This window comes from Cnephaeus nilssonii (genome assembly GCF_951640355.1).
Source record: "Cnephaeus nilssonii genome assembly, chromosome: X".
NCBI classification, from domain to species: domain Eukaryota; kingdom Metazoa; phylum Chordata; class Mammalia; order Chiroptera; family Vespertilionidae; genus Cnephaeus; species Cnephaeus nilssonii.
The window spans coordinates 9,804,281-9,818,738 of record NC_137071.1 but is presented as its reverse complement, the minus strand read 5'-3'; the positions used below and the strand labels follow the sequence as shown (position 1 = coordinate 9,818,738).

Below are 14,458 nucleotides of genomic sequence, written 5' to 3'. Positions count from 1 at the left end.
GAGTCCTAACACTGCAGAGCTATGCAATTCACTCCAGAATAAACCCACCTTTGAATTTCCTGTAAATAAACATGATAACATTTCCTTATAATTCAACCAAAAAAATGAGGGAGGTGAGATTAAAAATCCAATCTATAACCAATATCAGAATTATGGCTAGAATGGATAGACTCTATATCTGATCTTTAGTGTTTTATGTCTTCCTAACAGTTTTTCTTCAAAATTAATCAATGTGGTATTAAGAGAATATTTGTTTACTACTTTCTAGATTTTTCTGTGTTCTTTATATATGTAACAAGCCAAGAACTATGCCCTTAAATTTCACAAAAGTGGCATATTTAAGGTTCTCTGCTATTCTTTCTCTAACTTTAATGAATGCCTTTTTATTCCCAATGCTTATATATCTTTTTCACCTATTCCATTTAAAGCCAAACTATAATTTAAGATATTGTTGATGATTATACTCTTCTAAATTCTTTGTGCTTGTTCATAATTTATCTTGACAATAAATAAGACCATAAAAAGTACTGCAACATTTTTCTTTATTTTCAACTTGCTCCCTTTTCCCTTTAACACAATTTTATACTTTAGAAATATCTTCCCCTTGCCCACACACTTCCTACCTGAATGTTCTCAAAAATAAAATTCATGGCTTTTAGAGACTCTTCAGGAAATTACTCTAGGACCCTTTAAAATGATTGAAGAGGATTAATCTATCTTTTTCTGCACTAAATTGGTAGTCATTATCCAGCCTCTCAGCCTAGATAATTTAAGATATTAGGCCACGGAGCTGCATCTTTTGTGCAGCTCTTATGTTACCAATGCTGTGCAAAGGATGTTAGATTAAAAAAATAACTTTAAAATACATTTCTCTGCAGATCTAAATTTGAAAGCATCAATAAACATCCTGACCAGATAACCTGAGATATATTATAGCTACCAGGTAATGGATTTTATCCACCCTCTTCCTCCCCATCCAAGCTCCCTAGGTTTTGCTTTAGATTTCTAAAACCACGCTAATAAATGTGTAAATTAAGTGAGAATACTGGTAGGTTATATCCAAGGTAATAAAAAAGAGCACATTATAACTTCATCAAGTATACGGAGGCACCGAGAATGTACGGAATACTCTTATGATGGCCAGGAGGGAAATCAGCAGGATCAAGGGATAAAGTTTTTGGAAACCTCATCTGAATTGCCTAGCATGGCAAAGGAAAAAAAACCATTCCAGCAGACTTCAAGCTGCATCAACCAAAACAGTACTTTCGTGTTATGACAGATGATTTCAGAATGAAAAAAATGTTTATATTTTGGCCCCCACTTTTGTGATGTACACTCCTTGAAACTTGCATAGGTTGACATAATTTATAATTTAATTTAACTGAAGTATTATAAGTCCCGTACCTCAGTAAGTTTCAGAACTGTTAATTGGGATAATAGGAAATTACTTGTCTTCTTCCAAATGCCAGAGAAGTAGGTCAGGATAATTAATATGCAAGCTGACTTTTCAGTCAAAGGAAAACAAGACAGGTCTCATCTGTGTACTTTTAGTACCATTCATCTTAGACTAAAATGAGTTCATCCTGAGAAAAATCAGTATGACAGTTAAATAACTGAATTTTAAAATAAGACAAAAGGTAGTTCAATCATGAGAACACAGATTGAAGTCTGTTCTAAAGAATGCTAAATTTCACTTCATAAGCAGGTCCAGATTGAATATCTATAAGGAACCTGAAAAAATAATCTAAGCCACAGATTTAGGTACATCTTGCTTCTTAGATTGCTTTGTAAACTCCTAAACACTATATAATATGTTATATAGAGTTAAGTTAAATATAAATGATAAGAAAGGGATTTGGTTGATGACAATTCTTCACCATTAAAGCAGAAGAAGAGAGACTGTATTTTTATGTTTTAGCCCCCATTACTCCTTCTGCCCATCTCCTGACACTTCTTATTTTCTAATTTCTTGATAAATGGAGAAAAACGTTTGGAGCTGGAGACATGAAACTTATTTCCTCTGCAGGTCAGTACTTGATTAGTGCAGATTCACTTTAGTAGGTCAAACCGAATGCTGACCTGGAGCAGGACGGTTAGTAACACACAGCTGTTGGACTTTGATTCTAATAAGCACGGTTGCCTGCTGACCCGTGCAGTGGCATAGTGAGTGCTCCGTATTGGAGGGCATGCCATACATCTGAGGCTGATGGAATGGTCACGGCTTCTTTCCCTGGTATAATTTTTACTCTGTTGACATAACGCCAAGCAACTTGATTTGAATAAGCAGCATGGAATATTTACTCCTAATGGCCAGCCCAGGGCAGTCATGAACACAACAACCCGTAACTAGACCTTAGAGATTCTTTTGAAAACACATATTTTAGAGCTGATGTTTCCCAAATGAAGGGTTCATCAAATTGTACACTCCAAAATATTAGAAACAGTAATGCAGAAAAAACATCATTAGGAAGGCGAATATATATTCCATTAAATAAGAAGCATTTTTCTAGGCAAGCATGAAAAGCACTGCTCTGTTGAGGATAGTTTGAAGGACACTGGGACATCAAGTGGCAAGATCTATGGAAAAATACCCGGAAAGAAATGGGGCCGTGAAAGATAGCACACGGCCACCTTTGGAGAAGCAGGGCTGACTGCCCCACAATATTGAACCACAAAGTCCAAATGTGCAATACCAAATTTCCTGACACACTTCCTAGGGCTGTTCTGTGTCATCACAATTATTCCACAAAGAGAGAGTCCACTGAAAAAGATGGAAAGTAGTACCGAATAACTGCCCACTTGAGTTATTTGGGAACCTGAAGGAAAAACCCCCTGACTTAAGAGTGTGTCTATATGGCTAAAATAAATCAAATCAACAAAACAGCAAAAGAAAAAAAAGAGACAGTAGGAGAAACAAATTGAAATCCATGTACCTAGAGATGCTCTGTGGGCTACTGAGGCCTGAAGGAAGGGTGAGCACAAGGGCCGGGCTTTCAGATCCTAGCACATGCGCTTTGTGCTGGTAGTACTGAACAAATCTGACATAGTTATAGCAGTTGTGTAGTACCTGGATGACAGCTGATATGAAGTTTCTAACTCACCTTTAGTTACATTTTGATAATTATCTTATTAAAATGTTTTATCATGTTTGCCAGAACTCCTACAGAGGCCTACCATAGTTCCTAGACATTTCTGCTACAATCTCTTCCATGATCTCTAGTAAATGTTAATATTCCGAGGGCTTGGCAGGTAATTGATGGTAATTACCTTTCTTGTACCAACCGTATACGTTCTGTAATGTTCCTGATGGAGATTATGGCTAAACTATACTTTACATGAAAACTGGTTTAACACATGAACTTTATTATAAGAAACTCATATTTGATGGTATAAGTCATAATTTAATTTCCACTAAATAATGCAATAAAGAACCACTCTATTTCTTGTTAATAATCGCCAAAGGATCCTTATTTGAAATGAGACTCTTTGGCCTGCTGTTAACCTGTGAGCTTTTAGTTATTTTCAGTTGTGATGAAGAACTTACACAAATATATCCTGTAGTCAACGTCTCATGTACTCATGAAATGGTCTGAAGGATGAAGTCTGTTTGCATCCTTTAAAAAGAGTAGTCTCATGCCCTAGTAGAACCAAATTAGTAACTGTGGTTTCAGCAACAATGGCTCAGGTTATATGCACTAACTGGCTTAGACTTCATTTTGAAGAAAATGATGTAAACAGTTTTATACTATTTCTTCTATATTTTTGGGGGTATTTAATATTCGAGATTTATAGCCAGTCCTAGATTTTCTTTTTAAATAACTATGTTATAGCTGTTTCCTTAAGCTAGCATAGGTTTCTGAACTGGTGTATAACATTAGTTATAAAAAGATGCTCGGTATTACATGGTGGATAAAGAACTTGATAACTAGTAAACATATTCTTAATTCCAACAAGACAGAGGGTTACTTAATTGACTTGTCTCTCTTAAGAGTTGATTCATATAAATTGAAATTTGTAATCAACATCCATATTAAGAAAGTAAATGGATGCTTTTGGCAAATTGGTTTCTAGAAATAAATTTGGCTAAGTTGATAGAAACACTAGTGAAATTTTTTTCTTGGAAAAACTTGGATTTTAAAGTTGTGTGTGTGTGTGTTCACTTTCTCTTTCAGTCAAGGTTCTGTGAACACCCTCCTTGAAGCATTTATAGTTTCTTAACACAAACTTAGGGGGCAAAAACTGTGGACCAAAGGATGATGCATGCAAGTGAGAAGAAGCGGCTAAGCAGAGGAAGATAAAGAAATGAATACCATTGACCTTAAAAGGCCATAGATAATTGGAGAAAAAAGTTATTTGCTCTAGCTATGGGTATCCTGGGATATAAGTTTCATCAGTCATCTTTTCCCCACAAGCTACTTCAATTCTGAAAGTAGGACACCAAGGGATACCTAACTTCCTATGTAGCAAGACCATTATTTTAAGAAAAAAGGGAAACAGAATTCTATTTTCTTAAAATAAGAAGTTTGAAAAGGTTAGGACTCTGTGTATACAGGCTAACAATCTCCATCAACATACTTACTTTTGTCTCCTATGTTTTCCCCTGCTGCCTCCCCTTCCTCCTCCTCCTCCTCCTCTTCCTCCACCTCTGTGGGTTGCACGTCATCCTGCGGGTCACAGGCACTAACCGGCGCATTCAGACAGCAGTGGTTGAACCCGCTATCTCGAGGCAGAGTAAAACTTCGAGGCTTGCCCCCATTTCCATTTAACACTTGCATCCTCTCGCTCTCGGCTAAGGGGTACGGCCCATAGTGATCCTGCAGGTGGCATTTCTGAGTTGGAAGGGTGGACTGCCGCCTGTGCTCTGGGGACAGGGCCGTGGAGTCAGAGAAGACAGAATCCTCCAGAGGCAGAGTCTGAAGATAGTGTAATCCTGAGCTTGTCAGGGGCGTCTCAATTAAATCCTGCCAGGAGCGGCGCTGGCTGGCTGTCTTGCGAATGGGGGACACCGCACTGCTCCCAGTCACTTCCTGACGAAACTCCTCATGAGAGGACTGAGACTGAGAGGTCTCTGTGGAGGAGAGGCGGCTGTGTTTTGCTTCCACGTAAGGACTGGCGCAACTCATCTGTGGAAAGGAGCCTCAGATCAGTCTCGACAGAAATAACAGACCACTTCTATCACCAAGGAACACATCAATTTCCACTGGGCAACGTGGCTAGTTGAGAGTTAATGATAGTCAAGCTTTCACACATTTCAAAGTTAGGCCCCAGCTGCCATTTCATGAGACTGAGATGTAGAGGTATTGAAATGCAACTATTTATACCAGGCTCTCAGGAAATATCTGACAAATTAATGCAAAGGGTGAGTGGGAAGAGATCAACCAATGAACCTGTATGCATATATGCATGGCCCGTGGACACAGACAATGGGGTGGTGATGACCTCGGGGAGGGGTATGGCAGAGGGCTGGAAAGGATTAATGGGGGGGGGGGGAAAGGAGGACCTATGTAATACTTTCAACAATTAAGATTTTTTTTTTACAACAACAAAAGTACAAGACAATATGAGTACATATGTAAGAACTATTCAGCAACTGAACAAATAATCCAAGGTTTTAAGATCTGTGCACATTTGAAATCCTGAACAATTGTTGCCAAATTCCTATTTCCAGATCTTATGGAGCTTGGAGATGAGTGTAAGAAGAGAGACTTTGGGATGTGAAAACAAAGTGCCTATGATCAACAGAACTCTTCCTCTTCTTCACAGGTGAATGTCTGCTCCTATGGGTACCACAGCGAAGCTTTATTCAATTCTGGGGCATTTTCTAGAGTTAAAAATGTAGGTAGCATGAGATTATACCCTGATAGGGATTAGCATTTCCCTTGAGCACAGGCATTTCAGGGTACATAAACACAAAAGAAAAATGGAATATTTTTATCCCTGAAATTTAAAGTTTGGGACTATATGTTACAGTAAAAAGCACAGCCAAGAAAAAGAACTGGAATCAAGTGAATGCTATAAAAGACCTGCAGGCACAGCTACTGCAACAAGCCTTATCCTAGCTCTGGGGGGCTAACAGCCCAGCCCAGGCCCTCTTCTGGCAGGAGAAGCCACATTTGTTAAACATGATAATCACAAATGGGGCTGAGGACAAGCCTGGATGAAGGGAAAGTGCATGCTGCCCCTCAGGGTAAAGGAGAACTTAAGTGGCATTTTTTGTGGGCAGTTTATATTCTCATGCGTTACTAACAATGTGAATAGTTTCCTGCTTGAAATTCACATGTTGCTATGATTAAAGAGCTATTTGGTATAGCTGGAGTTTCCCTTTCTTCCTCTTCTATGAATATTTTAAAGGAATTATTCAGACTCTGATGTTCTAGGGACAGAGGGGAAATATGATAAAAACTATATCTTGTCACTGACTTATTTCATTTCCATAGCTCATCCTTGCATTCTGTGGCACTAGGTAAACTTCAGCATTTAATAAAGAAATGTGCATACAGATAGAACAGTTCTGAATTTTCCCCACTTTTCTCTTCTTCTCCTTAGGTAAGAAATATTGTCTTCAAATATTTTATTAAAAATATGGCTTCCCTTTAATTATTAGCCAAAAGTATCCATCCATTTATTTCAGAAACATTTATCAAGAACTTAATAAGTAAATGCCAGTGCTGAGCTAGGCCAGGAAATGTATAGATGAATAAACTGTTGTCAAAAAGTTCACAGTCCAGTCCAGTGAGCTGGGTGCAGGCCCAAATATTCTGATTTAATATGTCTGGATTGGTCCTGAACATCTGCATTTCTAAAATGTTTCAGCGGTGATTCTTATGCACAGCCAAGGTTGAGAAGGCCAAAGTCTGGAATTATATCAACATCTTGCATGGCACCTTTCTTATTGAAAATCCCCTGAACTTATATGGAGGTGGAATTAGGTTTGTTGTTCTTGTCACCTAAATCTAGCTTCTATTTCCTATGTGGAAGACTCAGTCCCAAGATAGGCAGATCATGGTACCATGATGATACAAAGTATTGTCTAAACTGGGGCACTACTGAGATACTTTCACTACTTCTGATGGGAAATGAGCATAAGGTGGGATAGTCCCAAGCAATCCAGAAGTTGTTTAACCTATCAGAAGATCAAAGTATATACACAGAATAATTTATACAGGTTTAAGAGGTCTGGAGCACCATATAAACATATACATTAAATCAGACCCCATGGCTGTCTAAAAATCTAAACGCCAAAACATGTTCAATATATATGTAATCTTAATTTCAGGAGTTGATTCTAAAGGATATATTTATAAACTTTATTAGTGTGAAATAGATAAGGTCAATTAATTTTTTCTAAAAATAATTTTGTTATTTTCACAAAGGCTATTCGGATACACACAGTATGTTTTCTTAATAAAGTTGGTCATCCCACCTCTTAATTTTTTTGGAATACTTTGAGAAGGACAGGTGTTAGTTCCTCTTTGGATAATTGGTAACATTTATCTGTAAAGCCATCTGGTCCAGGTCAAAAATTTTACCCTTTGCAACAGCATGGATGGACCTGGAGAGCATTATGCTAAGTGAAATGAACCAGTCAGAGAAATACAAGTACCATATGGTTTCACGCATATGTGGAATTTAATGAACAAACTGAACTAACAAGCAAAATAAAGAGACTCATAGAGGGCAGGCTGGCAGCTCTGGTAGTGGTGGTGGGATTTTGGGGGGTGGAGGGGTTGAGCAAAAGAAAGAAAAGAAAACTCATAGACATGGACAACATGTGGTGATTGCAGTGGGGAGGGGGTGGGTGGAGGTGGAAGAGGGTATAGGGGGGATAAAGGGTGATAAAAATAAATTATATTAAAATAAATAAATAAATAAATAAATAAATAAATAAATACATAAAACTGGTCAGATATTTATTATGCCTGGAATCTGTGGTTACTGTTTCTCTTGATTAAAAATTCTTTGTACCCTTCACTTAAAAAATTCCCCTTATTGATTTTAGACTCCCTATTTTCTTTCCCCTAAGAAGCTGAGGTCTAACATGCAATTCACCACATACCTTTTTTTATAAACATACAAAGGGATATTTTAGGTCAAAGAATCTGATGCTGTTTATATACCTGTTGGTAACTTACAGAGGGAGGCCGCGGGTATGTATCATAGGGTGGTGGAGGACTGTCCTGTTTGGGTGTTGATGGAGTATCTGCTTCTTCCTTGTCACTCTCACTCCAGTAATCTGAAAATTCACACACATGGATATATCAACATTCTATTAAATGTTTCTAGACATATTTTCAGGAACACACAATACCAGCTAACAGAAGGAAGTTTACATTCCACTCCTACACCCTGCTCCCCAGCACCCCTTACCCCAGGCCCACCAACTTTTATTTTCACCTGGGTTCTGAAAATGAAGGAAGTGTACAATTAATTAATTCCAACCTCCTTTCAAAGCAAGCAATTGTACATAACCACAATTTTAGGGAGTTAAGAAAAAGACATTGCATAATCCAAATCAAGTTTAGGGTATTTGAGGTTCCAGACCAAATTATTCTGTAGCATCAATTAATGAATTACATCAGACGATGCCCCTTAAAAATGTACCATTTTATCCTAAAGATGAACACGCAAAGAAAAGTAATACATATATTGCTGTAGATCTCTACAGATATAAACATCTCCAAAAATAATGTTCTCAGTTCTCTTTTCTGGCTTCAATTCACTGGTTATCTAACAATCACTGTTTCCAGAGTCATGCTGACATAAATCTCTATAACACCACACTCCCACCTCTACTGGGAAACACATGGCAAACCCTGATTCCTGCCAAATGCAAAAGGGCAAATCTGCTGATGTGGGCTGCAAACTCCGAACTTCCAGAACTACTTAAAAGGGTAGAAAATGTAAGCTGCTAGACAAAGTGACTTGGCTGACCTCAGGCAAGAGAGAAGGGGAAAATTCTAAGAGATATATTAGTTGAATAAATAAAATACAGCGAAAGGGCAATAATCAGAATCTGTTCCACAAATAACATCTCAACCAACCTGTCATTGCTGGGTTAATTCTTTATCTGATTTACAAGGAAAAACCCAGAAGTATTATCCATATGAATTTCAGATGATAAAAGAAGGGAAAAGGTATTAAAACAAAAGTTTTCTTATTCTCATGAAACTCTAAATCACAAAAGAACTATCAGAAGGCTTGACTAATATTCAGATTTCTGTGAAAAGTCATGGCATATATTTTTACAGGATCCCTCTCCACCTAGGAATTCTCATATTTTAGTATTTTTACATGTTTTCTTGTGCTGCTGATTAACATTAATAAGTACAGCGAACATTTATTGAGTACTTACTATATGCTGAATAGAAAGTGGTAGAACTAGGATTTCAACTAAGAACTTGCCTTGCTCTAAACCTCAGAGGGCTAAGTCACTGGGACTTTTTGTATGACACACCGGGAGTGTATATCTACACTCTTTTAAGCCCCCTCCTCTTGCTGCTTTATATGTCTGGCTACTGTGAAAAGAAATTCTTTAGCAATGGAGATTATTATATTTAGTGCTAAAAATACAAGGACTCTGAACATTCTATTCCTACTGTAATAATTTCCTTTGTGTAAAAGATAAGAAAAGACTAATCTAAATTTGATGTTTGTTTTTTACATTGGATCACACTGGTGAAGGTCAGTGTACTAACACTCCTGCAAATACAAACTGACAGAAATGGACCCGGCAAACATGGTGAGAAAACCATGAGCTATATACTAGCTATATACTTGAGCAGCTGTAGGTTCAATTCTTGGCTATAACACTTACCATTTCTGTGCCCTTGTGACGGTTACTTAAACTTTAGGAGTCTGTTTTGTCCTCTATAAAACAGGGCTAATAATAACTGCCTTTAAGAGGTGTGTGTGTGTGTATTAAATAAGGTAATATATATCAAGAGCCTTTGAACCTGAAAGCATTCAATAAATATTAGTTAGGACTCCTGGTCCACTTTGTAGGTAGCATGCCAGGACAGTCTGACCCAGATCACTTAGGAGATAAATGCCTGGTGTTCATCTTCTTAGACATTAGTCTTTTCTTATAGCAAGTTCTAGCCCCAAAAAGTGAATTTTAGAACTCCGGGGCCTGGGTTGGGTAATTTTGTGGGATCTTGAAATACTACTGGGAAGTCACTGCTGGGGATGAAGGGACTTTGTGGAGGGGATGAAGCACCTCCTCCACACCCCACCCCTAAGCAGTGGGCTTGCCAAGATCACTCTGCTTTTACCCTTCCTACTATTCCCAGAAACTGGCACCTCTGCTGAGTTTCTCTTTGACCTTTGCACCTTTGGAGTTTCAAAGAGTCAGCCACTCAAGTGGCTCTTATTAGCACACTGAGAAGAAAATGATCACAATTTTATCAAGATCTCTACAGCTATCACTACAAGTGGCATATTTGGGAGAGTCTCTTTCTGATTTTCCCCCAGCTAAATTAGGAAGAACTTTAGTCCACTATTTGATGTAATTCTTGATTTACTAAAAAGCACCATCAATCTAAAGTTTTCTTGGGTTGCCTAAGAAAAGACTGAAATACCACTTTGCAAATTAACTTTATTTCTTATACTAATCTGTATGACTTTGAGAGAGCACTGCCAGAGAACAGGCTACATGGAAGTTTTAGTCAGGCTGTTTTGGGTTTGTGTGGAAAATTACAAGCACACTGTTGCTCAGAGACTGAAACTAGTCTGATTTTCATTCTAAGAGAAAAATAATTAATTTTTCTGAGCTCTCTATTTAGCAGAAAACAGATGGATACTTTAATGTCTCTTGCAGTGAATTCAATTTTATAAGTAAGTATTCATAAATAAACAGTGCCATCACTAGAATAGGAAAATCTCTACATTACTTCTCATGTTGATAGAAAAGGATAATTTGAAAAAAATTGACTCTTTCATCTATAACTATCAAAGAAATACAAAATATTACATTCATTTTTATGTAATTAAAGCTCTGAAAAGACCTAATATGCAATTGAAAAGAATGTGTTATGAATTTCTAACTTGAAGCTGGAAAAATATAGACAAATGATTAGCAGATGATTTGCCAAATTGTGATTTTGGCAGAATTTAGTGTAACCCTGTTTTCTCTAGTACAATGACGAATAATGAAAGAGAACCTCATATCCTTTACACATCTGTAGCTAAAGACAGTAATTCACTAAACCTGTATTTCAGTCAATGAAAGAGTAATGTCTAAGCTGCACTGGGTATTTAAACAGATACAGTGTTTGGCAGTTATTCCATTGCATCATTGTGAAATATTACCAATCCTCAATCAGCTATATTTTGTATGAAGTTTAACTTTGGTACTGAGAATGGCACTCAGGAGATGTCAAATAACTATATAGAAGTGTGGAGTGCATTCAGTAGTTTCTATATAGACTACTATTCATGCAGAGGTAGAAGGTCCATGTTTATGAGTTATGTTAGAGTGCCTGAGGAAGGTACACTCTAAGTGGAAATCCAGATTATTTCAGATTCCAGTTGCACTGCATTACCAAGACAGACTTGAATTGTAACTCTTAGCTTCTGCATATTATTGTCTACCATACTCCAGTGGGCACTAAAATATATACTCACATGAGAGACCAGGGCAGCATGAATCCATGAAATGAAAACTTTTTTGAGCCTGTATGTATAATATAACTTACCAGTTCTTTCATCCATAATGAAATTTGGTCATATAATACCATTACAAAAAAATTCACCAAAATCAAGACCATGCTCAGCTTTAAAGTAATGCCCAGTAATAACACACAGAAGTTAAGCCTGAAAATCCAAGCCTCTATATTCACACAAATGGACTTGTTTCAAAGATTCATTTTACTATCAGTACATTGCCCTCACTTCTAATTCTTCCATCTTAAAAAGATCAGAAATAAATCTATATGCATCTTTAGAGAACAGTTTTATGCCATTTAAATAAATTTGAAAAGGAAGGCTTATATTTTTTAGCACGCTCACCACAATTTTAAGCCTATAAATGAAGTTGAAGCATGAAAGTGAGAATAATAATTTATTAAATTAAAAAAATTATTGTATTTATTGGGGTGACATTGGCTAATTTAAAATTATATAGGTTTCAGGTGTACAATTTTATAATACATCCTCTGTGTCTTTTATTGTGTGTTCACTACCCCAAGTCAAGTCTCCTTCCATCTCCATTTATCCCACCTATATTCTCTTCTATCTCCCCCTAACCCCCTTTCCTTCTGGTAATCACTGTACTGCTGCCTGTATTCAATAAACTTTTAACAGTGAAGAAGTGTGGCTCAACAACTGGCCTGGCATTCTTTGTTCTGGCTGGGGTTTGCCTGTGCACACTGATTTGATGAAGACGGCTTCCACATTATTTACTGAAGTATATATGCTGATTCCACTGCAGGGATGTTTTATTTTGTTATTTCCTTGACTCTACATTTTTCTCATCCTGCAAGAACCAGTTTAGATAATGGAGCCAACAGAAAGCCTATCCCCCCACTCCCCATCTGGAAGGAGTCTCTCCAGTGTCATAATCATGAAACTTGATTACATTTTATTTTCTGTATTGTATGAGGAATGTCCTTTCTACTAGAATTCAATGTAATTTCAGGCATGATGAGTGACTATTTCACCTTGATATAATTAGAGTGCTACCTAGTGGGAGGCCTTACACAGAAACACTTAATATTGAATAAAATACCTTTTCTCCTTCTCCACTGCCGTTTTTCTGATCACTTTCTCCAGCAAGTATTTCTTCGTTAATCTTATCTCCTTCTCAGGCTTTAATTTTTTTTGCATCTCCTTAGCAAATTTCAATCAGTTGTATATTATGCAAAAATTAGCACTGATGTACTTTATACTGCTGTTTAATTTTTCTTAAGCAATTTCAAGTGTGTATTTTTGAGATCCTCAACAAGATGATAAATTCCCACTGGCAGGAACCATATGTTGCTATTTCTTCGAAATCTCCTGCCCTATCTTCTCACCCTGCACTTCTCTACCCACCCCTTTTTTCTCTCACCCCGTGGCTCTAAACCAGGGATTGGTAAACTATGGCCTGGAGGCCAATGAGGGCTCTGCGTGTGTTTATAGGGGCCTGTGAAATAAGAATGGGTTTTACATTTTTAAATGGTTAAAAAACAGCAAAAGAAGAATATCTTTTGAAAGGTAAAACATGATATGAAATTCAATCCTAGCGTCAACAAATAAAACTTGATTGGAGCACAGCCATGCCCCTGCACATGCTTACAGCTGCTTTCATACTGCAACAGCAGAGTTGAGTAATTGTGACAGAATCTTTATGGCCTGCAAAGCCTAAAATATTTACTATTTTGGTCTTTACAGAAAGTTTGCTGCCTCCTGCTCTAAACGTTTGTTAACAGATTAGTTTAAGGATCTGGTTATCTCTTTTACTAGTAGATCTCCCTAACCTTTAGTTTTCAGGTGTTTTGAAAAGTTTTGGCTGTGGTTTTTACTCTGAGAGGAAACAAAAGGCTTTTAGAATCTTCACATCAACAAACAGGCTATACCCACTGAACACACAACTAGAACTATGTTTATCTATGTATCAGTCTGTGGAATTCTTTCAACTTTAGGATGTCTCAAAATTTTCAAAAAACAAAGCTTCCAAGCAATGTACAGCAAATACTCTTTGGGAAATGTGATGCCACCTCAGAGTGGTGACCACAGCTTTTGTTAAGATTTCAGTTCTGCATAATGACATTGTGGTTCATAAATCTGAGGTCATTACCAAGGCAAGTTCCATAAAAATCATAGAGTTACATAGTAACAGAACTGAAGAACATAACCAAATGTGATAATTTATAGAAGAAGAGATCATTCGCCTGAGCTCTTAGCATAAAAAGTCACTTAAATGTCTAAGTGACTATTAGACAGAAAAAAACAACAACAACCAAGGAGCAGAATTGGGTCAATATACAGAACCAATTACAGACATTTTAATTTTTAATATTTTTTTCTTTCATGGGAAGTAGACTGATGGAGTTGGTAGCAAACAGAATAGAACTTAATATTTGCTGCTCCAAAATAATGTGTTTATTCCCTATCTGTTTAATTTATTAAACTTACCTATACGATGGTATGGTTTGGATTCAAAGTACTAGTACTCAAAAGAGAAATAATCACAAACTATCATATGCATTTTCTGTCAAATGATAGCAGTGAATCACTACAAAATAACAGCAAGGAAAAAAACAATTGAAGAAAAAGTATTCCTTTACCTTGTTCTTGCTTAATCCTCTCTCTTTCTGCATATCCTGCAGTCAGCATATTGATTCTGTTAAGCCATCTGAAAAAAAAAATTAAAATCAGAAGCATTGTGACTTAATTTCTTATACTTCTTAGAAATATTTATTTCAGATGCCTAAGAATATATGGAAAAATCATACATAAAAGATGTGTTCTTTGCTACTCT

At 36.9% G+C, this 14,458-nt stretch overlaps 1 protein-coding gene across 4 annotated transcripts in view; it reads right to left on the bottom strand.

Annotated features, from left to right (window-relative positions):
• CNKSR2 (connector enhancer of kinase suppressor of Ras 2) overlaps window positions 1–14,458 on the bottom strand; it is a gene marked incomplete at its 3' end in the record, with an annotated part of 244,478 nt that overhangs the window by 36,873 nt on the left and 193,147 nt on the right. For all 4 annotated transcript variants that reach the window (XM_079765478.1, XM_079765479.1, XM_079765480.1 and 1 more), the window contains 3 exons: window positions 14,265–14,332; window positions 8,133–8,233; window positions 4,580–5,123 (listed from right to left, as the gene is read on the bottom strand). In XM_079765478.1, the coding sequence (XP_079621604.1) occupies window positions 4,580–5,123; window positions 8,133–8,233; window positions 14,265–14,332 (713 nt within the window). The remainder of the gene's footprint in view (window positions 1–4,579; window positions 5,124–8,132; window positions 8,234–14,264; window positions 14,333–14,458) is intronic.